We start from the raw sequence: 27460 nt of genomic DNA, 5'->3' as shown, positions 1-27460 counted from the left end.
GCCCTTCTCGAGGGCTCCTCGATCGTCTCTCGTTCACCTGTCCATTCGTCCACGGCGTCTCGTCGTCTTTCTCTTTCTTCTCCATTTCTCTGTCTCTCTGTCTCTTTCTTTCTTTCTTTCTTTCTTTCTTTCTTTCTTTCTTTCTTTCTTTCTTTCTTTCTTTCTTTTTTTCTTTCTTTCTTTCTTTCTTTCTTTCTTTTCTCTTTCTCTCTTTATATCTTTTTATATTTCGTTCTATCTTTCGACGTCTTTCAAATCGAAAAATTTTGAAAGTATAATACGTATCGTCGTCCCTATTCGTTCATTTTTACAAATCTATCTAGATCGCTGATAATCGCTTTCTATTTTTCGACTTGAATGTTACGACATTATCATGTCTTTTTTTTTTTCTTTTTTTTCTTATTTTTTCTTCTATCACCAGCGGGAACGTTATAATCGTTAAAAATGGACGCGATCATCTAAGCAAGACGTTAGAGTTAAAAAAATTTGACATATTCCAATACAAACCTTTCCGCTGAAGAAAAATTCATTGATCCATATCGACGATCTATTAACTCTCTCGATCGTACTGAATCGAATATATTTGACGTATTAATCGCTTAAACTTTTCCCTTAGGGAATACATTTTGAAACGACGAACTTCACTGGTAGACATGTTTGAGAATGTCTGCGCGCGCTTCATCAGTTCCGTTCGAGTACAATATACTAGTGGTGCCATCTGTTAATACATTTACAAAATTCAACAATTATTCTTGGATAAGAAGTAATTTTTTTACCTTAAAAGTCATAGGGAAGAATGCGAGATCTTCAATCTTAATCTGAACGCCGTCAGATGGCTCCATAGTTGTCTAATCCATTATTTCCTATAATATTTCTTGTTATGGTGTTACAAATTATACTTGCAAAAAACGTTTATTTTTACTCAGAAATATAAGGATACTTAACCCTTGATTTGATTTTTAATAATCGATTCAATCATTGTAATAATAAATAGAATTAATTAAAAGAACAATTGCAAAGAATTACTTGTATGTGAATTTCAAAGTTAAATTATTTTTTGAGGTTAACTCGATATATATGACTGAAAAAAAAAAAATATTACATTTTTAATATAGTTTGTAAAAGATTTTAAGAATAAATTATAATGGCAACACTTATAAAAATATTCATTAATAATTTAGTTTCACGTACACTTTTAAAACACAAGTAAGTGATATACTATCATATATTTTTTTTAATTTAATATCACATATAAGAGATTATATATATAATGTTTCTTTAAAATACAATTGAATAAAATGTCCTATAAATTCACAGTTTGGATATTGTAAAAGTACCAGTACGGGATAAAAAAATTCAAATACCTAAGAAACGTCATCCAAGCTGGCTCCCGAAACAAAACCGTGTTGTGAGTTAGATTCTATTAATATTATTTACTCTTTAAACTTACATCGCCTAAAACTTATATAATATACACATGACCGCATTATACTTGATACAATTGTTTTTTTTTAACAGATGCATAATGAACATATTATTAAAGAAAATAAAGAATTTATTAAAGAAGTTATAGAATCCAAATATGATTCTCCGCTTAATATAAAACCAATTGAACCAATTACCCGATGGAAGAAAGGACTTAAGAGAACAGGTTTAATAGCCAAAAAAATAGGTATATATCCGTTATGGTTACAAAATGGAAAGAGAGTTAGTTCTACGTTATTACAGGTAATTGTTCATTGATAAAAATAAGTTATTTATGGTATAAAAAAATGTTTAAACAATTAATATTTTACAGATCATTGATAATCAAGTAATAAAGTATGTAGAACCAGAAAATTTTTTTCCAATGAAATCTAAACATTCTATAGTCAAAAAAAAACTTGGATCTCTTGTGGTAGGAGCAGAAAGTTCGGACCCACAATTGGTATTAATTTAAAACGAATTTATCTCTCTACTTCATGTCAATGATACAATTGATAACATTGAATATTTTTCTTTTATAGTTTAGAAAAGAATATTGCAGCTTATTCGAAGAGTCTGGAGTCATGCCGAAACGTATATTAATGAGATTTATGATATCGCCAGAAGCTGCTCTACAACCCGGTACACCTTTATATGCGGCTCATTTTAAGCCAGGCGATGTTATTGATATACGTGCAAAAACGTAAACTATTGTTCATTTTTATATATTAATCAATGATGAAACGTGCGTTATACTATTGAATAATATATCATTAGGATAGACCGCGGTTTTCAAGGAGTCATGAAAAGATGGGGTTTTAAAGGAATGCCTGCTTCTCATGGTGTAACTAAAACTCATAGAAGGCCAGGGAATATTGGTAGTGGTGGAAAAATGAAGCGTGTAATGCCAGGTACTAAACTACCTGGTCATATGGGTAATCGGTGGCGCACAATTAAAGGCTATAGGGTAAGATTAAACAAAAACATATACAACTATATGTATATACATTATTCATTACTTTTTGTGATATTTCTGAAGGAAACAATATTAATGTCATATAATGTTGCTTTTCAGATTTTACGAGTAAATACAAAATATAATGTAATTTGGGTAATGGGTCACAACATACCTGGAGAAACAAATACTTTTTGTTATTTATACGACACGATTCTACCTATGAGAAAGTTCAAAAACCCGCCATATTTCCCAACTTATTTACCCAATTTAAAAAAAAATCCAGAACCGGAGGATTTATATGCAGATGATGTACATCCGTTCAAAGCACCCACAATTCAATTTAGCGAAGAATCATAATTGTATTATTATAAAGTAAAGTATCGAATAAAGATATATATAATGTCAATATAAATTCTTGTTAACTATTAAATCTTTTATGCTACGCATTAGCATTCATCGAGATATGTTGTATAAAATAGTACAGTTTATTAACTCGACAACGTCAAACTTGAGACGAAACGCCAGACTGAGGGTTAGAGTTATGCCGGATTCACGCTATACTTTTATTGGTTGCTAACTCCTTACAGAAATGTCCACAATCATTAATTATGCTAGTAAAGAGTAGTCAATCGATTCATTTATTTAGTAATCAATATCATTATAAATTTAACATGCCTAAAATATACACGAATTGTTTTATAAATGTAACATCGCTAAGCAAGACTCATCCTGAGTTTGAGTGAAGAGCAACATGTTTAAGCAATAAAAAGGTCTCCTCTCTGCGCCTCCATTTGAGAGAGCAACTAATCAATTTACTAGAATAATTTACTCGCACATCGTATTGGTAGCTGCGTCCGGCTAAGACTCGCTCCGACAATACTTTTATTATGCATAATAAAGAAAGGTAACATACATATAAGAAGAATTGGAAGGATAGAACATAAGAACACAGTCGATGCTTGCTTCGTAACAGTTCGTCAGCTCTATAATTCTTCCATTTTTAGTTCTCTTTAGCCAGAAAAGTCAGCACATTGCTTTGTCTCTTTGAATCAGCAAGAAGTATGACCCTTGGTTCAAATAGTGGCACGATAAATAATACCACGTGATGTCAGTGGAGCAGAAGAAAATATAGGATTAGGAAAGGGAAAGCAGATTTGCTCCACCTCGGAGTTTGTCGGGGGACGGCACGATCGGATGAAAAAGAAAGGAGGCTCTCTCAGAATTTAAAACCTTCACTCGGAATACTCATTGTCTGATCAAATTCAAAAGTTCCATCTCCCGCCTGTGATGGCAAATTTGTATCGTCGGCCTATGTAATCGAAACAGAATTGATTAATATATTATATCACATAGAAAAATAAAGTTTATCCAATAAACTTATTGTAAAAAATATTTAATTATATCGTTCGTTACCTCTCCTGAAAAGTATTGCTCGATAATATCATAAGCTAGTTTATAAATGTCTATATTCTCGTGATTCTGTAACTGTTCAATTTTGTCCAAGCCTAAAAACAAAAATGTATATTTCAATAACTTCATACAATTAGATAAGATATATATTATAAAAACGATACAAACCTGAACATTCCTCTATCATATTGGCCAAATATTCAACATGTGAACCTGCAACTTTGAGCATGTTATGTATACCATCAAGTACAACTTGTATAACTTGGGTATCTTTACACGAAAGAAGATCGCAGAAAGGTCCAATAACTCCTTCTTGTATGAGTCGTGCAACTTGATTACTATTGCCACTTATTGTTAAATTACTAATTGCCCATGCTGCTTCTTTTTGTGTTTGGAATTCTCCCTGAAATTTTAATCAAAATTTAAATTCTTATACATGTCAAATTAGAAATCAAAATAAAAAAAGAAATGTTTATACTTTCGCCAAATTGCGAATAATAAGTGGCAATAATCCAGCATCTATCACGGCCTGCACTTGTGTTTGATTACCAGCAGTAATATTAGAAAGGAACCAAATAGCTTCTTTACAAATTTTCTCTTTTGGATGAGTTAATAGATTTGGAAAATGTGAAAGAGCATCACAATTCAAAACAATTTGCGTTTGTTCATCTGAGCCTGTTACAATGTTTCCAACTGCACGTAAAGCTGCTGTCAATAATTTAACTTCTTTGTGCGACAGGAGAGGAATAAGACGTGGTACAACACCACTATCTATTACCATCTGAATTTGTTCATTACCACCATCAGTAAGATAGCTTAATGCCCAAACTGTGTCAATAAGAACCTGAAACATGAATTGTAAATTTTTTAATTAAATTGTAATTATAATGTAAATAAAATTATATGTTGCTATTATATATGCCTTTGTATTTAATCTTCATTACTTGTAGATGCATTACTAACATTAATATCTGTATGATGGATGAGTATATTAAGTGCAGGTAATAAATCCTTTATCGTTTGAATAGGTGGAGGAGGCTCTTTATTTCTACATAAGTTGACAATCACCCATGTGACATTACGTAAAAAAGTGAGAGGAATATCTGGTTGGATAAACCTTAACAGTGGCTGTACAACACCAAGATTAATAACATAGTCTCTAGGTACTGGACCATCTCCAATAATATTTCCTGAGAACAAGGTTTTATTGCTTATCATATGAAAAGATAACTAACAATAAATTTTCTAAAACAAATACTCACCTAAAGCCCAGACAGCTTGTTCACAAACATTTTGCTGACTCGAAAGTAACAAATGTAGGAAAAGTGGAACAGCACCAGCTGCAACTACAGCTTGTGTTTGAGCTGATGTTCCACTAGCAATATTCGTGAGTGCCCATGCTGCTTCGAACTGTAGAGATGGACTATAGAAAAAAGTAAATGCTTAAGTATAAATAAGATAACCTCAAATAAAATGACATGTGTTTGAATTATCTACCTATTATGCTGTTCAAGACAACGAACTAAAATGGGTAGAATACCACTTTGAATTAATGGATCAATTGGTGGATTACGATCTGAAGACAGTAACTTTCTTGCCGACTGAACAGCTTGTAATTGTTCTGCAGGATCTGAACTTTCTGCTTTCATTACTAATTCCTTTAAATCAATTTTCGACAAATTCTTCTCATTATCATCTTCATCTAATAACATCATAGATATTTGTTATTTTATTCAAATAAATATTATATAAATTATATATGAAAAGACATATAAAGCTTTCAATATTTTGAATTGACAATTTTGAGTTACCAGTGGAATCCGCAATAGGCACATTTCTCCTCTTCTGTAATGTTTCCTCACGCTTGTTTTTACGTAATTCTACTGTTACTTCATTTCGTCTTCTTCGCATTTCCTGTTAACACGAATACAACAAAATATCCATAAAAACAAAAAATAATTTCTTCATATGAAAGGCATCTTCCATATGAAGATATCAAAAATATATCAATACATATCATAAACAAAATTATACATATCTGATTTCATGATTAATACAGCTATTTCTAAATTTGTTGTTCCCGCGTGAAAAGAAAAGGAAGAACTTTTATAAGAATAAAAAGTTTCCAAAGATAATGCAAATTATATTATCAGCAGCAATAAATGTATTCATCAGGCGGATAAACAATATTAAATAATTTCATTCGAAAGTCCTCTAACTCTAAAAATTGCGTCATCTTCCGATATAAATAACGAAGTGACTTTTCTTTAATTCGATGATATTATAAATTTTAGAATATCTTAAAAAGGAAATAACATATAAAAATATTCCGAAATTTGCGTTTGTTTTGAAGCTTGTTAAAAAAGGACACAAGTACGACGATATTTGACCATTTATCGTTGCTCAGAAATAGTATGTTTTGCATCTAAATACAAAGCGCGATAGTTCGACTCATTCGTAGAAATGATATAGAATCGAAGAAAATGTGGTGCGCTGGAATTCATACCACACGGGGCCACTAAACGTAATCTAAATGACCTGTCATGAAACACGAAAAGCATGGCGACGATGATTCTATAATATCCGTTGTCGAAACAGATGATCTTCATATATCGTAGAGATTGAAAAATACTTACTTCTTGGTCCTTGCCTTTGTTCTTAAAAACCATCATTCGGTTCTTGTTTAGCATTTCGGCCGCCATTTTTCCAATAACCAATCTTTGTAATCGCGTAGATTGATGAATGCCGGTTACACCAGAGCCGTGCGAACCGCAAAAATCTTGTATCCGTGGAAGCGTTAAATGATTTATTTCGACAACTGCATTCCGTCACACAATACCTTTATTATACGTCAGTATGCAATATCATGCATAACACTCCCTCTTGTTAGACCGCCACACGGTACTCTTGTCGCACGGTCACGTTTTTCAACACGAACGCAAACGTTCGACCGTTCCGAAAAGAACGATGGGAACTTGTGAAAGATGGCGTTTCAATTCAGATAAATTCGAAGAAACCTAGGATATATTTCGCCTTATCAACTCTTTTGAACATACTATTTTCAATGATATCAATTTATAGAATTAGAAGAATTAACCAATCCGACTATTCATAAAGAAAGCGCCAATTTTAGGTATACTGCTCGATCTTCTATTGGTTGTGAATTGACTTATATCTTCCATACATACTGAATCAACCAATCAAGTTCAATGTTTCTTATCTTTCTACTAATGATAAACCAGTATTACATATTCTTGTGTATGTAGTAGCGAAGATGTAAATCAACGTTTAAAATTTCCTAAGCATTGATTGGCTTCCATTGACGATAGCTCATAGGGGCTTATAAAATATAAAGAAATTTACATATAACCCACGCAAATTCGAAACTTGCCGACTCATGGATAACGCCATTGTTACGTGTTTCAAAAACAGTGGTGCACAAACTATCAGTCGTGAAATAAAGTCATAATGATTGGCTGTCCGTCCTGATATTTTCATGTCTTATACGCATAACAATAATAAAGAATTAACAATAAATAAGAGTTGATAAGGCAAAATAAAATATCTAAGTAATCAATTGTTTCGTACTTCTAATATCAAAACAAAATATTATTCCTAACCTTACATTACTAATACAATTACGAAAATTGAAAAGTATGCCACTGTTCGAAGATATACAACGTGATTATATGTACATATATTTAAGAAATAAATATGAAATATGTATATATTTTTATTAAAAAAATCATCAATAAAATAAATTTTTTAAATATATATTTATACATTTATTTCTTTAAAATGATTCGAACTTTTTACTTTGAATACTTCAAATTTTATAATTTATTTTTTAATTTCACTGTCAATCGTATACTTTCAATTGTTTTCTCGTCAAAACTTATTTTTACGTTACACAAGATATATAAAAAAAAAAAAAATGTATAAAAAGAAAAATTAATAAAAATTGAAAAAATTAATTATTTACTATAGAAGAAATTATTTCGTATTATTATATCCACAGATGCATATATCTACACGGAATCGCGAGTAACACACGTCGTTTACTTCCGTTTTAAAGGAATTGTCACTCAAACAGAAATTCTTTTCTTAACAGTTGTTCCTCATCATTTCGGGATAGGCCGTCGTGCGTAAAAACACAAACACCTCTCATCTTCCTACCGGTCGCTCTTTATTATTTTAGACGAACCCCTTACGACTCACCATCTGCATGCATACCCACGTCATTTCAACTTTTATACCCGATAAGCATTGAACGGCAAGAGAAGGATCCGCAACTTCGACGGGTGTAAGCCACCCTGAGTATGGCCTGCGTCCTTTGGCCAATTAAATATCAAATATCGTTCTTTTTGCCCAACAGAAAAAAAGGACTTCCGATAGTTTTTAAACATTATAAATATATTATAAATATAAATAAGAAGGTATTCCAGAAAAAAAAATTATGAGAAAGAGAAACAAAATAATTGTATGTTCTCGATAATACGAACAATGAAAATATAGATCAACGTAATTCCAAGATTAAATATATCCTTGAAAAATTTATTAGAGTACAAGTCTGGCAAGAAACTTCCATCTTGGCAAATTCGATGGCATTGATGTCACCAATTCATGCTCGTTCTTATTTCGCATTCAAACAAGTACTTACGTACATTTAGGATGTTTAGTACGATAGTGTAGGATAATTTTACGAAATAAAGATACCAAGGAACGATTTCTTTTGTCAAACACGGAGTTGACTCACGAGCAAGAAAATACTTGGAAGAAGAACCGGCGCTATTCTTGCATCCAGGTGTGAGCCTGTAACGCCAGTGTAAATATACAACACTTACGCCATTCCGACGGAGCCTCTTCGAGAACTATTAACGTATCCCTCTCTTGTTCCTTTCCTCATCCACTTTCGTATGTTTCGACCTATTTCTCAGCTACTTGTCTGCGCTCTTTGGCCCTTTGAGGGGCTAATAAAAAAGGACTACGAGACATAGAGACATCGTTCTCGATTCGAGGGAACGAAAACGATGGTCTTTAAAGTCTATATGTTTATGATTTCAAACTTATAAAGAACATTCATCGTTTTTGACAATCTTAGAAAAGTAATAAATAAGAGAGAGAGAGAGAGAGAGAGAGAGAGAGGGAGAGAGAGAGAGAGAGAGAGAGAGAGAGACAGATTAGTTATATTAATATATCGCGGATTATAATAATAGCAAATCATATTTACATTATTGAAATAATAATTATAACAATGATGAATTCATTGTTAATATAATATAATATATATTTATGTGACGTATTATATTAATATATCATATCACATTAATATGACATATTTTATTTATATTAATAAAGAGTACATATTTTGTATTAATCGTCTTAATGAAATTGAAGTCTGTACTAATTCATATATACTCGTACAAGCTTTTTTTGCATCATTAAGTAGACACGCGTCTCGAATTAAGTAACGCATCTTTGCGACCGTAAACGGAGTTGTTTATCGTGATCGGTAGCTGAAAAGTCGAGTTGTTCTCCAGAAGAGATTGAAGCGTGTCAAGGAGTCAACTCGTCCAGTGGAGTAATAACGTATCGAGATAGTCGTGAAAGAGATACGGAGTAATATTTAATTATCATTAGCAAAGATTATCTGCGTTTTGCGTGCATATTCAAAATGTCGATTGTTTTTCAACAATGAATCATTTTGGAAAGCATTTTACGTCAGAAATAGAAAGGAACGAAAGCGAAATAATACAAAGAGTAGAAAAGATAAGAAATGGATCGTAAAAGAATTTCGAAGAAATACGGACTTCAGGATAATTTTAAGTTTGAAAATATCTATGATCTTAGCAGTTAACCTTTGTATTTAGAAATAAAAACAGATAACTAATTTCTTTCTAAACGAGTAGCCAAGAATCTAACATTCCAAGAAAGTTATCTTTATTATCTGCCTTTTTTATCTGGTATATCCAATAGGAACGATCAACATGAAATCCCGAAGGAACACGATCGTAATTATCGAATTATGCACAACTCAATGTATATACACATACACACATAAACATATATATATATATATATATATATATATATATATACACATACATATATATATATGCACATACGATTTATTTATTAACAAGATTTCTTCGACGCGTTTCTACGCATTGATATGATATTAGAAAATGTTACGACCTAAAATTCTTCGCCAACATTAGAAACGAGCAGCGATAAGGAAGAAGCTCTTAGCTACTCTCTCATATCAATGTTAACTCACTGTACATATTTCTTCGTAAATAGTAAGTAATAATCATTCGAAAGTAAACATTTACATTGGCAAAAATTCTCTTCCGTTGTCAATCAATAATCAATCGGATATGTCATGCTTTTAGAACGACAGAGAGATAATCACGCTTTTCTCGTATGCTTAAGACGACACGCGTTCGAGAATCAATCTCAACAATGTCCAATGGGTAAGAAAAAAGATTTGAATATTACCGAGAAACGTTATCCGACATTTCTCGCCGCATTACGATAGCGTAGGACGTACCGGAGAGATGATGAATTGCGTTTGTCTCTCTTGTAAATCCTTTGAAAGTAGAAATACATACGTATGTGTATACGTGTTTGTCTGTAACACGAAGAAAATACACACGGGAAGAAAATCCGTGTGAGTCGAAGAGTTTTCGCATGTGTATGTCTATATATGTGCGCGCATACTAACAAGCAATGCGAGGGAGTTCTCGAAGTCGGTCTTTAGTCGGTCTTTAGTTTCGAGTAAGCATTCGTTCAAGAGAGGATTCACCGTCCCCTCGTACACGTTCACGCACCCTCATTCTTGCTCTCAGTCTCACTCTCATTCCCTCTCACTCTCTCTTCTTCTCTACCCTTTTCTTCTTCTTCTTCTTCTTCTTCTTCTTCTTCTTCTTCTTCTTCTTCTTCTTCTTCTTGTTCCTCTTCTTCCGGCTTAATCGTCTACCACCCAGCCGGCGATTCGTATGTTCTTTTATCCTTGTTCAAGAGCATCCTCGGACTTCCGTTCGCCAGTGAGATACATTTCACGTAGTGTTTACTCCAAGAATAGTCAAGTATTATCTTGAAATCAATTTTTATCCTCCGAAAATCCAACTCAATCAAATAATAATAGTGGTTGGTTTTGTGTTGATCGGCTAAAATAAATAAAGCAGTGCGTCATTACAGTGAACTATGACAAATCTCGATCGGGCTCATGGATATAAAGAGAAACGATAGTTCTCTCAGAGACAACGAGAAAAGTGTTGGATAAATCGACAAACGACGGCGATGCCTTTCGCGAAAGCAATGACGACGTTAACGCGTCGATGGTAATTGTCGGCGGGGAAGTGCAAAGTGCAACGAACGAGAGCAGAAAAGTTTTTTTTTTCTTTTTTTATATCTTCCTTTCTTTCTGTTTTTTTTTTTTTTTTTTTTTTTTATTCTCTTCGTGAAAGAAAGAAAGTCAATCTCTCTCGTTCATCTTCTTCCATTGCTTATGTTCGGTATGGATCGACGAAGAACTCCAAAAAGGAGAGGTCTCTCTCCTTCCACCAATTCTTCACAAACAGGTAAGATTAATACGTCAAAATTTATCTTAATTCATTCGTTCATTAATTCTTTCATTAATTAATTAAAACTCCAACGAATCTTTTCGAACGCGTCACGATATTTTGATCGAACGTTGGTGGTCCGTCTTATAAATGTGTTCCATTGATGAAAATGCGATCGTATCTCGAGTAGCTACTGAATACCCTTTTTATTGAAATATTGCGAGCCTCGATCATAACGATAATTAAATAAGGACGAGTTCTGCGTTTCTAACTCATACAAATTTTGTTTAAAATTTTTTAAATAAATAATTGATAAAATTATCTCTTAGAAAACAAGTGAGTTGAGTTAATTTTAACCCACTTAGAAACGAAAACGTATTTCTCGACGAGAGAAAGAGAGAGAGAGGAAAAAAGAAAGAGAAAAAAAAGAGATCAAAAGAATCCCTATTTTTATGTCTTTCGGAGTTATCTTCAATATCGATATATCCGACCTTACGATAAGACTGACCCGTGATGATAACCATATGCGTTGCATCAACGTACACGAATCTCAATGTTTAACAGGGAAAAACGTTACAACGTGACAACATTGACACCAAATATAATCGATTAATCGTCGCAACTATAAAATATAATCGTTAGAAAATAAAGGAAAAATCAATGCTTGTTTATTCAAACCATCTGTTATAATCGTATGCGCACATATACTCACACACTTACACACACATAATGGACTTTAATACGATTAGTGTAATGAGAGACATGAAGTATAACGAAGGATGGCTTATTGTTATGTTCGAAAAGATAAGTTTCGTGTTCCATCGTTAAATATTCAACGATGTCTTCATTGTGATCTTTCGTTGGTCGTCAAAAAAAAAAAAAAGAAAAAAGAAGAAGAAAAAAACAAAAAAAAGAAGAAAAAAGAAAAAGAAATAATCCTTCATCTGTAAATTTTGATTAGTTAAATCCTAAACAAAAATATTACGTAGATAAAATATGCATACACGCGATACAAGCATGGCTTACAATAAATGGTCCATTATGAGGATAACATCGAACTCTTCTTATTCTACTTTATTACTACGAAAGTTTTTGTCGAGTACACGGGCACAGTCTGGGTCTTCATTACTTCGGTTAATCGTCGGACATCTTCCGCCCTTTTGCCGGTCAGTTAGCTCGCGAATCTCGCACGCTTTCGGCAGAAAGAGAGAGAAACGCACACTGGGCAACGTATATAATGACTCTATTGTAGCTTCTTTCTCTTTCTCTCTCTGGCCTAAAGCTTGCTTTCGTAAATAAACTCTCGTACACGTGGTTGATTCGAATGCCCTTCAAAGTTGCTAAATCGTCTATACAATAACACGAACTGAACGTTTCTATTATTCGCATGAAATTTATTCTCCTGTCTTGTTGAAGAAGAGAACGTTAAACAAAACGTCATTAAAATCCGTGACAATCCGCTCGATATTCAATGTTTAGGTTAAAAATACATATATGTGTATATGTATGTGCAAAATATATACATAAAAGAACCTTGGATCGTTTTCATAAAAATCGTTGAAAGGAAGAATGCGTCAACGTTAACAACCGCTATCGCGGGTCACTCGATCGTCCAATGACAGTAGAATATTACGAGTACATAATGGCAAAGAGCATAGGTCATCAATGTAGGTAATAAAATAGTCTTAATGTTAAGGAGAAGTACCGTGCCATTTTTCCTCCTTCTCCTCCTCCTCTTTTTCTTCTCGCCTGTTACCGGTACGATCTTGCTACTACGGAGGACACAACTTGATTGATTAGACAGTATACTTTATACTTCTAATTAAGTCGATATAATGTTTTGGTATCAGTAGCGTTCGCGCGACCTTCATACGTTAAGATTAGAAAGTGCGATAAGAGGTCTCGTCGAACTCTCGCATTCCACGATGAATTTTTAACATACATATATATATGTTATATATGTTACATAGAGGACGTTTTATTTATTAGCTTAATATTTTTATCTGCAATCATTATTTTTTATTATATTATAAAAAATGATTATATTAGTAAATAAGACTGAGGATATCAGATATCGATATCTTTCAACTTTACCTTCGTTATCAGTAAAAAATGTTTTGAGAGATCTTCGAGAGAAAAAAAAAACGTTCGAGATATAGAAGGTAGAAATAGAGTATAACCCTTTTGACCTTGGCGATCATTTTTTTCCTCCATTCCTAACTCCCTTGCAGGTCGAGATGGGCTTAACTCATTTTATCCTGAAAATGCCGTGGATCGTCTTTTCGGGAACGGTAACTGATCTTTCGGAAAAAGAGTCCGATGCCACGTACTACGGAGATGCTTTGTAAGGAAAGGAATACGGGACGATAATAGGTACTCATAGCGAGACTCGTTGTCGGGGAGCGCTGACCGCAGAGATAACGCTTTGACCCGTTACAAGCTCGAAGCACCAAATGAATGCCTTCACTGTATCTATCTTCTCAGGCCCAATCCAAATATGCAGCCCTTTTTCCTTCTCTCAATGCCCTTTACCGTTCCTTCGTCCATGTCTTTGCGAATTCACCGACTGCAACGGACAACTTCTTCGAGCTGAAGTCGCCCGTCTCATGAAATTTATTCTGCTAATCCTTTTACCTAAGTCTTTAGTTAAACTCTTCCATCATCGATCGGCTCTTCAATCTCAAGCGAACTTACTCACATTCGAATTTATTGAGTTACTTTTCAAATATATGATTATATTTTATGCTATAATAATCCTTAACTTGATGATCCCATTGAGATAGACGAACGCAGAAACTTGAACGTTCTCTCGTACTTTCTAAGAATGAAGTAACTGTTCTAGAACCATCAGTGGTAACATCATCGACGAGTCAGCAATTGGAAACGATAAATGAGTTCCCGGCAACCGATGGTGCTACCGTAATCAGTGGATGCAAAGATCAGCCTACCATCTGTGGAAAGGAGGCTGCTTGTCGTAGCTTCCGTGACAACACCTCGCAATGCGTTTGTCCTCATGATTCCTCCCCACCTACGTCAGACCTCAAATGTCCGAATCGTTTGACCGGTGAGATTAGTTTATTTCTTTCTTTTTTTTCAAAATTAAAATTGTCCAAATATTTTTCTTCATTTTTATTTTCTTGTTTCTCTTAGTCCCTTTAACTCCACGACCCATACACAATATAATACCACCAAGTGGTAATGGCACGAACAGTACCACTGCTCTACCAGAAGCAGAACAGGTATTAATTCTTCGATCAATTCTCTTTAACATATCTTGATTCTTAATAAATATTTTTACTTCTTACCGCACGCATAATGGATAGTATTACAATGTTATTATGCAGGTTGAACGTTCGAGGCATAAAGTACCTGAAATAGTTGGAATTGCGATAGCCTTCATCGCAGTGCTAGTTATCCTCTTGAGTATAGTTTATTGTGTGAGAAGACGAAGTTATGGTGTAAAGTCGCAGAGGAATTCATTGGATGTAAGCAGGATGATATTGAATATTTTCAATATTGTTAAAACATCTTGCATTTTCTCATTTTCCTATTTTTTCTAGGCGTCTCCGATGAATCTAAAAAAGGGATTACTATTAGCAAACAAATACACGCCTAATCCTCAATACTTTAGTTGTACCTCGCCGGAGGTATTAATTTTACAACGTGAAAATCTAGTATTTCTACATGATATCGGCGAAGGTTGCTTTGGTAAAGTTTACAAAGGTACATTTATATATATATATATATAAATATATATACTTTTGATATATTTGTTACTCGTGTAACGTTTGAATATAAAATTAAATGTTAGATATATTCTTTATAGGAGAATTACAAAATGGAGATTTAAAAGAGATCGTTGCGATAAAGGTTTTAAAAGATACTGTCTCTAGAGAAGCCGAAGAAGATTTTATGCGAGAGGTTGATATTATGTCAACCTTCGAACATAGAAATATTTTAACTTTGAAAGGTGTGGTCCTTCGTGATGCTGGAAACAGTCCATGGATGGTTTTCGAGTATATGCCATATGGTGATCTTGCTGAAGTTTTGAGATCTAATTCAAGACAGCTACATTCACCTAATCCTGGATTAGAACCGTTGACGAAGGTTATTATTAAAAAATATCTTCTAATATGACTTCCGTTTATTTCTTCAATATTTTATTCTTATTTTTATTATGACAATCAACGACATTTTTATTCATTAGGATTCTTTACATTGGATATCCGTTCAAATAGCTGCTGGTATGACGTATCTATCAGCTCAGAGATTTGTTCATCGTGATTTAGCCTGTCGTAATTGTCTCGTTGGATCTGGACTTGTTGTTAAGATTGCAGACTTTGGAATGTCAAGGGATATCTATACCTGCGATTATTATAAAGTATGTATATTGTAATGACGATCGAATAAAATATATTATACCGATCTAAATATATCCGAATGCAAATTTAGATCGGTGGCTCGAGATTATTGCCAGTCCGATGGATGTCGCCAGAAAGTGTGATGTATGGTCGATTTACTTTAGAAAGTGACGTATGGAGTTTTGGAGTTGTCCTTTGGGAGGTCTATTCCCTTGGGAAGCAACCTTATTACGGACATAATAACGACGAGGTAAGATGAAAAAATCAGACTTATATCTACTTAAGTCAAAACCAAGAAAGTGTTATCTCATTATAAAAATTTTCACGTAGGTGGTCAAGTTGATCCTACATGGAATTATGTTGATCCCTCCTGACGAATGCCCACCATTCATTTGTCAAATAATGCGTGAGTGTTGGAAGACAGAACCAAGAGATCGTATAAAATTTTCTGACATATTGGAGAAATTAGAGAGAGTCCAAGAAAAATTAAATCAACAGGGAACCTTACCAAGACCACCTCAAGGACCTGTTACCATTCGTACTCCAGATGTTCTAGATCCTGATGGTTACTTATTACCTGCACCAACAACGCCTCGTGAATATTTACAAACATTACCGGCCTTGTCCGATTAATGAAATCTTTATTGATATTTTTACATGAATGATCGTCGACGTTTTGTAGATTTGTGAATTTTTCTTCTTCTTCTTTTTTTTTTTTTTTTTTTTTTTTTTTTTTTTAATGTGATTCGTATACTTATATATAATGATCGAGATTAAAACGATCCTACGTGCTGTGAGCAATGATCGATACGAATGAAATGCACGTTAATGATATCAGGGAATTTACGAAGGTTCGGACCATCGATCCTTCAATGTCCACGCAATAGTATTATTCCTATTTTTAGAATAAGTTCATGAAATGAACGTTGTTATACGTATACAATTAATGTATCATATTTCGAGATAATTTATTGAATACTTGACGCAAAGTCGACTGACTGCACGAGAGCACAGTAAATAATAATTTGCTCTAGTTTGTATACTTGATTTCTTTTGTAAAATAATAATATATGAATGTACGAATATATAATATCCGTTTTTTCATGTATTGTATCCGCTAATTCTTACAACTATAAGAAATTGTATAAAAAAAATAAATAAATAAATAAGGAAGAAAAATAAATTTTTAATTAACGATATTATAAGATTCATTTGATTTAGATAACTTCTTCAATCGTAGTCCATAAATTCGACGATTCGGCGTTCTGGAGTCTTAGGAAAATTATTGTTGCCGTGATACGATAGTGTTTTGTTTAAGAGGTAATCGCACATTCGAGAAAGCGTAGAACTATTCTCGGAATCGTTTTCATTCGAAGAAAGAGCGTTCCAATCTCTCAGCGGGCTAAGCATGTACGACGATCGTATGATACTTTCGATGCGATTTCCTCAAAAACTTTGGAGGATCGTTAATGCTTGCAAGAGTGGTGCGATTCGATGGAACATCGATGGTTCAACCATTCTGTTGGATTACAAGAAATTTCAAGAGGAATATCTTGACGGAGAGAAGTCCATTTTCAAAACGAGGAATATCACGAGTTTTATCAGACAACTGAATCTCTATGGTTTTCGTAAAGTGACGTCGCATAATCGGGATCCTCTTTGCAACTCGCATAATCCAAACGTTCATGAGTTCTTGCACGATCATTTCCGTGCTGGTCGTGTCGATCTTCTCTCAAGAGTCTGTCGAAAAACCGTCGGAAGAAACAAATATTGTCAACGTCTTGGATCGCAGAGATGTACGACGATAAAACCGGAGAACTCTCCGGAAAAAGAAATCCGCTCTACATCGCATTTACGAATGTGTCAGGTAAGATATTCCTTTTTGTTACATGGGTTAGTCGGTGATCGTTCTAATGAACTAAGATCTTTCTTTTTTTCCGACATAGCTTGCCTTGACCGAAGCTTTGGAACAAATAAGACGCGAGTGTCAACGAAAGTGTTCGAATACATCGACTAGAAGCGAATCTGTATCTTCGAAACAAGGTTCTATTTATATATAATTAATGTTATCGAACTTGATTCTTCGATGTTTTTCATATTACAAGAAATTTCAATTTCAGGATTGCCAGAGCTCGAACTTTTTTCCATTCCACAAAGTGATCATTCTCCGAAATACACGATGAAAAACGGAATACATTTTTGTTCAAAAAAAAGTTGCAGTCCGATTAATGATGACAATCCAAATCCTTGGTTCATTCCTAATACACATAATCTCGCTTTTTACGTCCCTTTAAATAATACTAAATAAGATCTAGTTAGTACTTCTACTTTTTTTTACATAAGTTAACGAGTTCATTCAATGTTCTGAAAATGATATCTGTCATATATAGAGTATTATATAGATTATGCTATATATCTCTGTAAAAATATTAGCTTATAGCGATAAAATAAAAAACAATGTTTATTTGAAAGAAATATTTTAAACTTCAAAATATAATAGAATTATAAATTATATTCGTATGCAGAATATAAATTATGTATTTTGACTAGTACTGGATTGTGATTGTTGACTTGTAGCTCGTTTATTTTGTTCCTGTTGATGCCTCTGTAAAAAGCTTTTGAAAGATTCAGCTTGTTTCTTTTCTTCAATGTCTTCTTCATAAGTATTTTCAATTCCATCTTCATCCTCGCTTGATTCATTACCAGCATGTTTTAGATATATATCTGAAATTTCTCTACCACTATTTATAGTTGTTACGAAAGGTACAGTCTCCCCTGCGGCACTTTGAGTAGCATTTTCTAGCTGTTCTTTTTCAACTTTTTTTCTTTCAATATCTCGCTGTTGCTTCAACTTCTGCCAACTTTGCTTGTACTCGCTTAAATAATATAAACATGTATTAGTTCCCTTTTTTGCTTTTAATCTTATTAGTAAAATATATTAGTTCCCTTTTCTTGTTTTTTAGATTGAAATATAAATGTACCTTTCATATTCTTTAACTGCATCTTCCACAAGTTCAAAGAATTTAGTGATACCTGCCCCAGTAGCAGCAGAAACTCCACAATTACGTAAATGACAATAAAACTCGTCCAGAGTAAGAGACATGCTTCTTGTTAAATTACTGATATAACTAGTTTCTGAATCAAGAGCTTCCTGAAAAGCTTCAAAATCCTGCATCCAATCTACAGCATAACTATGATCAACGATGTCAATCTACAAAAATTGATTACAATGACAATTCAAATTGAATTTATAAATATGTATTACGGTTAATTTCTTCTTACCTTATTCATAGCAACGATAAATGGTAATTTTGTTTTGTATAGTATGGAACATGCATACAACATATTTGACATAAACGTAACAGGATTAACACTGCGCACAGTATCTAATACATATACAACAATAGTTGGAAATTGAGATGCCAATGCTTCCGTTATAATCCTACCACTTGCCGACCAAGTAAATACTTCTATTTGTCCTGGAGTATCCAAAATTACATACTCGTGTTCTTGACCTGCCTTATCAATAAGATCTATGACTTGATCAAATTTTGTAGAAAATAGATTTAATGTCGTAACAATACCACCATTTGGACCTAAACTATATTGTTTCATCACTTCTTTATAATTAACAGTATCTCTTATATCTGAAATGTATCCATATCATAATTAATTAATTAATTAATTAATTTAAACAAAAGTACATTATATTTATGTAATTAAACATTTATATAATTAAGAGTTACCTATATTAGCAGGATAAGGAACTTCTTTACAAGCTGGATCTAAATTAATTACATATGGTTTTTTAATACTATACAAAGTAGAAACAATTCTTTGAACAAATGTTGTTTTGCCAGAACCAGCCATTCCAAGCACAATGATACAGGTTGGCTTTTTTCTTTGCACATCTGCATCTTGTGCTTCAGTTGGTTCAAATTTCAAATTGTCTGTAGATTGCGACATTAAAATATCTACACATAAATATTTTTATAAAACAGATATTATATCAATAACCTAATCCCATGAATTTCGAATGAAACACGTATTTACAATAAAAGAATAACGTATCTAACCTAAAAAAATAGAAACTTTTCGCAATGTGTTTAACTTATAAATTTGTAATGACAATCGCTTATATCGAGCGTTTTGTGAACTATTAAAAATGCCACGTTTTATTTATATAAAATTATATATATATTTAATAATACAATTATCTCCTTTTGAAATTCAATAAGTTATTTAGAAAATGATGTATAGAATGAAGAAAGATACAATTTAAATAATACAAATATTGAGTTCTAGAGGGCGCGTAAAAGTAAACAAATTACTGTATATATTCTATCTCTATTTTATCTAATGTCATATATGTAATCTTTAAAGTCCTAGGTAAATAATTTTTCGATAGTTTAAAATGAAAGCTATTCATTATTTATGTTTTAAAATTATTTACACGAACGATAAATTCAGATATAATCCTTCTAACAACTTTTTTAAATGTTTGGAAAAGCTTCATTTTTATGAATAAATTATTTTCAAAAAAGCAATATATTTTGACGCAAAATATTTTTCAAAGAAAATAAAGCTTTTTCAAAAATTTAGAAAAGTCATCTCCACGTTTAAACCTTCATCTTTAAAATGAGGTTTTATTCATAAAAATCGGACAAGAATTATACATGGACTTATTGTTGGCGTAAACCATTATAAGACTAGGGGTGATGAATACTTTTATGCGAGCTCCATTATAAAACGCCCCCATTGAATATTTTTCATATCACAGAGTACCTAATGTGTGGTTCTATGTTTCACCAAAGTAACCAAACTAATGCATTACTCCATGCATAACGCGATAAAAGATCAGCTGATATAGACATTATTTGTCATTTCGTAGTAACAGTAAAGAGCGAATAACGGCTTATTGAATTATATCAAAATGGATATTTTTTTAAATAAATTTACAGCAAATTTAACAGAGGTGTTGATATCTCAAATAACATGACAACAAACGTATTACTATATCGTACAAACGTTTATAGAGAATAGGTTATAAAAATAAATATCATTTAAACAATGGAAGAATACATGCATTTGTGGAGAGGTGTTGATAAATTGTCATTCACATTTAGTGATAAACCAAATGGGATAATTAGCAAATTAATTGCCATTAAGGATTACATTTTTGTAGCAACCAATGCTAATTATTTATATTATGGAGAAGTATTATTAGAAGATGATAGATCTCCAACACTCAACCTTAAAAGATCAGAGTTTGATGCTGTTGATATAGCATCCAATACAAATTATTTATTCATTGTAAATTCTAAAGGTCATGTATTAAAAGTAAATCCACATGATATGAGCATCGTTGAAACAATAATACTTAAAGAAGAACCAAAATGTTGTAGTCATGGGTATGTATTAACTCTTGATAAAACATTGAATTATTAAATTTATCATTATTAAACAATCAAGATTTTTATAATTCATTATCTTTTATAGGTACAGACAAGAAAATGAAATAATTAAAGTAAAATCTGTAGCAGTTAATGATTTTTCAGCATTGTTTGTTACCGAAAATGGACAACTTTGGGCAAGTGGAAATCAACCAGAGATAGATATCAATAGTACAGAACCTAAAAGAGTAAAATTTTTTGAAGGAAGAACCATATCTCAGGTTACTTGTGGCTCTAATTTTAATGTTGCTACTTTAAGAAGACCAGCAAAGACTATGAGAGATGATACAGATAGTGAAAATGAGTTAGAAGAAGAAGTTTTTGTAAATTCATGTCCTCAATGTCTCAATAATATTATGTTAAGTCCTGCAAGTATAACATCATCAGATACTTGCCCAATGGGACTCCATGTTCAACAGTTCAGTGAAGACCGTTCTACTAATTCTATTAGCGCTTTATCTACTGCCAGTAAAGAACATGATATGCCTCTTCTTGAAGAATGTGATAGAAAAAATCATGATATTGTTACTGAAGAAGATAAAGAAACAGATTTGAATAATATTTCTGAATTAGATAAAGAGGAAAAAAAGAATGTAATTTTTATAAATACAGAAGCAGCACGACAGTTTTTAACAAGACAATTATCTTGGGTTTCATCTTATGGAAGCGTAAAAGAAGAATCTATTGAAAATATAGATAATCCAACCAAATTAATCAAGCAAAATGTTTCTAATATGGCTAATTTTGTATATGAAGGTGTTAAAAATGTTGGTGGTAAAGTTGTTACACTCTCAAGACACATGAGTGGAAGTTCAGATATTAATGAACTTAAAGATGACAACAATGAGCAATCAGAAGAACAAGCGGCAGAATTGCCAAAACCTGGTACAAATAATTTAGCACTTAGTTTACGCTGTGAAGAATTTCCCTGGTCATCGAGTACTGGATCATTAGAACATGAATTATCACAACAGGGATTAAATGAAAGAATTAATGTTCTATCTCGTACAGGTAGTAACATATTGTCCACTGAACTTTGGACATGGGGTGATGTGCAATATGGACAATTAGGGACAGGAGATAATATTAAACGAATAAGGCCAATATTGGTGGCAAAACTCAATAATACAGGACTTAGAAAAATTGCTTGTGGTGCATATCACGTAATTGCATTAACCTTAGATGGTAGAGTATTTGTATGGGGAAGAAATAATTTTAAACAAGTTACATTAAATTCGATAGCAGATCAAAGTGCACCTCAGTTGTTTAGTACAAAATTATATTCTAATGAAAGAGCAAAAGATATAGCAGCTGGTACTGCTCATAGCTTGATAATGATGCATCATGGTTTATATTTCATAGGGCAATCAAGGTATCAATTTTATTGATATCATAAAATTTATTTATACTTTGCATTATTCTATGCAATATTTAATTTAAATTCATTATTGTTTTAGTAAAGATGCAGAAATGTTTCAATTGGATATACAATCCACTGAACAATTTAGCACAAAACAAATTTTTAGTTCTGGACAATACAGTTGTTGTTCCTTTATAAATGAACCTACAATAAATATAAATGAAGATTTAGTGAATAATCAAATATTTTTAGAGCAGATGATAACAGTTTATCAGAATTTAATTAAACCATTCCAAAAAAAAGTGGGTGCAACTCAAGAATCAAATGTATATGAAACTATGTGCCGTTGTTATACAGAACTATTGAATTTCAGTGTACTAAATGTTCTTAGTCTATGGGATTATTTCAAACATATTGGAGAAGCATATGAAGTTGTAATAATTGCTAATATAGAAGAATATTCCACAGTTTATAAATATTATTTAAATGTAATTTGTGATATTATTTCTTTTGGTGGCTTTATATACATTGCAAAAATAATTGAAGTACCCCAGATAGTATCAAATTTATTTATAGATAAAATGAAAGGAAATGGAACGAAAAAAGTTAACAATGAAATTGCGATAACCATGGCACTACAGCATCCATTGAAGAATTTAGATAAGTAAGTTTTTTTCTTATTTGTGTTCTTTGTTTTACATACAGTTATACATTATAAACATTTCAGGTACAAGAATATGATTCAAAGTTTAATGAAAAGTAATGGACCACGAATGGGGATTGAAAGACTGCATGATGCACTTGTAAAATGGGAACAATTATGTGATGAACAAGAGAAGCGACAAAAAGAGGCTGAAACTACGAGATCTTTTTGGGAAAATTCAGGAAAAGTAGGGGAATTATTAAGATCACCTGAGAGAAGACTAATTAGAGAATCACGATCTCATCCTATAGCTTTATTAAATTCTGGAAGATTTTCAACGCATTGGTTTATTTTGTTAACTGATATATTTATCCATGTAAGTGGAACTTACCATACAGTGCATCCACTTAAAACTCTGTGGGTTGAACCATTATCAGATTCTGAATCTCTACAGGTATAAAATAATCTCTTATAATAATAAAATCTCATATTTATAAGGACTCCATTATAACTTTATATTTATTTTAGAATGCTATATCAATCGTGACACCAGAAGATAGTTTTGTACTATACACTCCAACACCCTCTGAGCGTAATGAATGGCTACATGCTTTACAAAACGCAATAAAATGCAGTGTGCAGAGAGCAATTGGAATTGCTCTCCCAATAGTACGTTCAACCTCATTCTCTTTCACAAAGCACAGTGTTTTCAAGGATGCGAAGTATACTGGTATGATAAGATATGCACTTAAATAATTTTAAAAGTGTTATTTCTAAAACGGATGTGTGATTTTCTTAAGATGCAATATGTAATATATCATATGTTGAATACTATTTTAATAGATATTTTTACATAAAAATTATTATATCACAGGTCGTTGGTTAAATGGTAAACCACATGGATCTGGGAAATTAGAATGGTCTGATGGTCGAATATATACTGGTCAGTTCCATAAAGGTATTATTTATGGTACTGGTAAAATGGAAATTCCAATTCAAGGTACATATGAAGGGCAATGGAAAGATAATCAACAAAATGGTTTTGGAACAATGAAGTAAATACATATATTGTAATATCTGAAAATTCTGTTAAAATAATAGATTTTACTAAAATACTAAATATTGTAATATTTTAGATACGTAAACGGAGATATTTACGAAGGCTATTTTAAAGATGGATTACCACATGGACATGGTGTTAAAAAAGAAGGTCACTTTATGGCTTCTGTAGCATCTGTTTATATAGGAGAATGGGCTGCAGGTGTTAAACAAGGATATGGAATTATGGATGATATCATGACTGGTATTTTTTTATTCTATAAATTTAATATAAATTTTCAGCCATATAATATATCATTAACATAATTTTATATATTTTTATATTATAGGAGAAAAATATTTAGGATCATGGAACAATGACATGAAACATGGATCTGGTTTAATAGTTACACTTGATGGTATTTATTATGAAGGTGCCTTTAGTCAAGATGTCCTAACGGTTTGTAATTTATTTCATATTCATTATTAATGTCTCTAATATAAAAGACATCTTAAAGAAAAAATCTGTTTACAAATATATTAACATTAAGGGCTATGGAGTTATGGTGTTTGAAGATGGTACTCATTATGAAGGAGAATTTAAATCTGCAGGAATATTTTGTGGAAGAGGTGTTCTAACATTTCGCACTGGTGACAGATTAGAAGGTAACATAAATGGTGCTTGGAATGAAGGTGTGAAAGTTGTAGCAACATTACATATAAATAAAGCTAGTGGAAATGTCTCAACTAACTCTAAACCAACGTAAGTAGTTTGTGTAATAACCTGCAAAAGCTTTTCCATTTAGATAACATAGTAAATGTATCTTATGAATGTTTAGGCATGTATAAAATGATATATATAAGAATGATATAATAATAAATATCACTCAAACAATATAATTTTCTCTAAGATATTTAACTAAAATGATATGCATTTGATATTTTTAACAGATCTTTTGGTAAATTATGTGTAGCACCAGATCAAAAATGGAAAGCTATATTTAAACAATGCTATCAACAGCTTGGTGTATCTGAATCGACTGCTAAGGCCAACTTCAATGAAAAGTTTGCAGAGACACAGAAAGCTTGGCAAAATGTAGCAGCTATAATTACAAAATCTCATCAGAAAACACTACAACGAAAAAAAATGTCTGGAAATACATCAACAAACAAAGAAAAAAATAATGAAAGTATTGATCAATTAGATAAAATACCTTGTTTTGGTAAAGATAAACTTACAATCCAAAGTTATAAAGAAGTGCATAAGTATTTAATACAAGCTTTTGAAAGTCCACATCATCCATTGGGTGCTCTACTGACAGAAATTGCAACAGTATATACAGCAACATATGGTGGTGTAAGAGTACATCCTCTTTTATTAAGTCATGCTGTTTCTGAACTTCACAGTATTACATCAAGAATATATGATATAGTAACATTATTATTTCCTGCATTATTAAGAGGTGGTAAAGAATATGTTCTAGGACCCGAGGATGATGATAAAAACGAGGGGTATGTTATATACAGACTCGATTACAATTAATATTTTTATCTAAATTTTACTAATATTATGATATTTTGTTAGGCAAGTAATAAGTGCGGCTGCAATATTACATCCAATATTACTACCACGTGTGCATTCAGCTCTTTTCGTGCTGTATGCTTTACATAATAAGAAAGAAGATGATGCCTACTGGGAAAGATTAATGAAATGGAACAAACAACCAGATATAACTTTAATGACCTTTTTAGATGTTGATCAGTAAGTTTGTCTTTTGCATCTGCACTTATACAATATATATTCATAATATATTTAGAACTATCATTTCTACATATAATTACATAATTATTATAATCAATTCTAGAAAATTTTGGAAAGAAGTAGCCGCTACTAATTTTGGAGAAAATTCATATCAAAAAGAATCACATTTTTGTGAAGCTATAGAAGCTTTACAACAATTAAAAACAACATTCTCTCCTTTAGAAAAATTGCTAGTCGTTAAAAATACCTTTGAACAAATGACACAAGTAAGAAATCTTAGTATTTTATATCGCAAGTTTTAAAATTACATGCCATAATTATTAATATTCAATATACATTTAGGCAGTTCAGAAACATTTAGATTCTACATACTTATGGACAATGGATAAATTATTCCCAGTATTTAGTTTTGTTGTAGTACGTGCTAGTGTATTACAATTAGGAAGTGAAATACATTTTATTGAGGATTTTATGGAACCACACTTACAAAATGGAGAACTTGGAATTATGTTTACTACATTAAAAGTAAGTTCTTATTTTAAAAATATTTTTATGTTATAATACAACATATGACATATTTTATAATAATATAAATTTTCTTATTATAGGCATGTTATTATCAAATACTGCAGGAAAAAACGAATGCCGTTGATTAAAATATTTTCAATGGTAATAATAGCCATGATGAGGACAAATGCATGATATAGAATTAGTCATTTTAAATGAACAAATTTTATGTTGCTTAATATATAATAATATATCTATATATAAAATACTATCAGAATATAAGTCAGGCTAAATCTTACCTCATATCTTTACAAATTTTAAAAACTCATTAGTATAAAAAACATATTTGTTATATAAAGTTTATGTAAATTAATTGTTACAAAGATTGCAATGTAAAAGTAATATATAGTATCATCATAAATCATCTTGTATTTATATCTAAATAATTTTAACATATAACATAGATAATAATGTTACATACCAATTTATTTAATATTTATATTGTTGTATAGTTTATGTATATATATGAGCTTAAAGGTACAAAAGCATTAGAACATAAAAAAATAATTCCGTGCATTAAATTTGTATGCATAGTTACCAAACAAATTCCAGAAATATTATGTTCGTTACATAATCGACATTTATTTATAAGCATGCCTTTTCCAAAACTGTTGTTTTCAAAAACTATAATAATCTGTAATTTATGCATTTTCTTCGTATAATTTTAAATATGAAATGAAAAATTAAAATTATAAATATGAAGTGTGTGTGTGTGTGTGCGCGCGCACGCGCATGTGTGTCAAATATCCCATCTGTTATTTTAATTATGAATGAAAGTGAAAGATTCAGATCGTAAATAAAGCCTGTCGTAATATTCTATAAAGACCTTCATTCATATGTCGAAATAATTACTAAACTACTATAGTACTATTACTCCCT

The 27460-nt window shown here is 31.8% G+C and overlaps 6 protein-coding genes and 1 long non-coding RNA gene across 11 annotated transcripts; 4 read left to right on the top strand and 3 right to left on the bottom strand.

Annotated features, from left to right (window-relative positions):
* The first annotated feature begins 852 nt into the window (after positions 1-852).
* LOC124957572 (39S ribosomal protein L3, mitochondrial) lies at positions 853-3814 on the top strand. 2 transcript variants are annotated; one of them, XM_047514605.1, is made up of 7 exons: positions 857-1206; positions 1318-1408; positions 1519-1728; positions 1799-1927; positions 2007-2167; positions 2242-2431; positions 2540-3814. In XM_047514605.1, exons 1-7 carry the CDS (start codon positions 1145-1147, stop codon positions 2777-2779), a joined length of 1083 nt encoding a protein of 360 aa, XP_047370561.1. In that variant the 5' UTR covers positions 857-1144; the 3' UTR covers positions 2780-3814. The 2 variants fall into 2 exon arrangements, with proteins under 2 accessions (XP_047370560.1, XP_047370561.1); XM_047514604.1 differs by having other exon boundaries at positions 853-1206; positions 2242-3814.
* Positions 2453-6856, bottom strand: LOC124957571 (importin subunit alpha-3). The gene is made up of 9 exons (XM_047514603.1): positions 6469-6856; positions 5644-5746; positions 5330-5534; positions 5095-5255; positions 4796-5022; positions 4311-4676; positions 4001-4235; positions 3836-3927; positions 2453-3731 (listed from the first exon to the last, which is right to left on the bottom strand). The coding sequence occupies exons 1-9, from the start codon at positions 6532-6534 to the stop codon at positions 3639-3641; spliced, it is 1548 nt and encodes a 515-aa protein (XP_047370559.1). The 5' UTR covers positions 6535-6856; the 3' UTR covers positions 2453-3638.
* A 3148-nt stretch (positions 6857-10004) lies between these two features.
* On the top strand, positions 10005-16957 carry LOC124957569 (tyrosine-protein kinase transmembrane receptor Ror-like). Of its 3 annotated transcripts, none has more exons than XM_047514600.1 (10): positions 10005-10131; positions 10225-10305; positions 14240-14461; positions 14548-14636; positions 14721-14882; positions 14958-15120; positions 15224-15504; positions 15605-15778; positions 15850-16008; positions 16089-16957. In XM_047514600.1, exons 1-10 carry the CDS (start codon positions 10098-10100, stop codon positions 16389-16391), a joined length of 1668 nt encoding a protein of 555 aa, XP_047370556.1. In that variant the 5' UTR covers positions 10005-10097; the 3' UTR covers positions 16392-16957. The 3 variants fall into 3 exon arrangements, with proteins under 3 accessions (XP_047370556.1, XP_047370557.1, XP_047370558.1); XM_047514601.1 differs by having other exon boundaries at positions 10007-10131; positions 14742-14882; XM_047514602.1 differs by lacking the exons at positions 10005-10131; positions 10225-10305 and adding an exon at positions 10376-11415.
* On the bottom strand, positions 10804-15178 carry LOC124957575. The gene is made up of 3 exons (XR_007103669.1): positions 13492-15178; positions 13103-13400; positions 10804-11001 (listed from the first exon to the last, which is right to left on the bottom strand). It is a non-coding gene; the product is annotated as an uncharacterized LOC124957575 (long non-coding RNA).
* Positions 16925-20040, bottom strand: LOC124957573 (GPN-loop GTPase 1). Its single transcript, XM_047514607.1, has 5 exons — positions 19835-20040; positions 19505-19732; positions 19041-19405; positions 18740-18969; positions 16925-18634 (listed from the first exon to the last, which is right to left on the bottom strand). The coding sequence occupies exons 2-5, from the start codon at positions 19722-19724 to the stop codon at positions 18292-18294; spliced, it is 1158 nt and encodes a 385-aa protein (XP_047370563.1). The 5' UTR covers positions 19725-19732; positions 19835-20040; the 3' UTR covers positions 16925-18291.
* On the top strand, positions 17093-19627 carry LOC124957574 (heat shock factor protein 2-like). The gene is made up of 3 exons (XM_047514608.1): positions 17093-17625; positions 17705-17801; positions 17879-19627. Exons 1-3 carry the CDS (start codon positions 17167-17169, stop codon positions 18064-18066), a joined length of 744 nt encoding a protein of 247 aa, XP_047370564.1. The 5' UTR covers positions 17093-17166; the 3' UTR covers positions 18067-19627.
* Positions 20041-20502: 462 nt separating the features above from the next.
* LOC124957568 (alsin) lies at positions 20503-27427 on the top strand. 2 transcript variants are annotated; one of them, XM_047514598.1, is made up of 14 exons: positions 20503-21169; positions 21258-22583; positions 22669-23235; positions 23299-23668; positions 23743-23944; positions 24089-24269; positions 24351-24517; positions 24603-24712; positions 24804-25015; positions 25204-25764; positions 25838-26014; positions 26118-26280; positions 26357-26539; positions 26623-27427. In XM_047514598.1, exons 1-14 carry the CDS (start codon positions 20829-20831, stop codon positions 26668-26670), a joined length of 4608 nt encoding a protein of 1535 aa, XP_047370554.1. In that variant the 5' UTR covers positions 20503-20828; the 3' UTR covers positions 26671-27427. The 2 variants fall into 2 exon arrangements, with proteins under 2 accessions (XP_047370554.1, XP_047370555.1); XM_047514599.1 differs by having other exon boundaries at positions 20505-21169; positions 21258-22396; positions 23148-23235.
* The last annotated feature ends 33 nt before the right edge of the window (positions 27428-27460 follow it).

The sequence above is a fragment of the Vespa velutina genome, chromosome 1 (genome assembly GCF_912470025.1).
Source record: "Vespa velutina chromosome 1, iVesVel2.1, whole genome shotgun sequence".
NCBI classification, from domain to species: Eukaryota; Metazoa; Arthropoda; class Insecta; order Hymenoptera; family Vespidae; genus Vespa; species Vespa velutina.
This window is presented reverse-complemented; position numbering and strand designations above follow the sequence as displayed.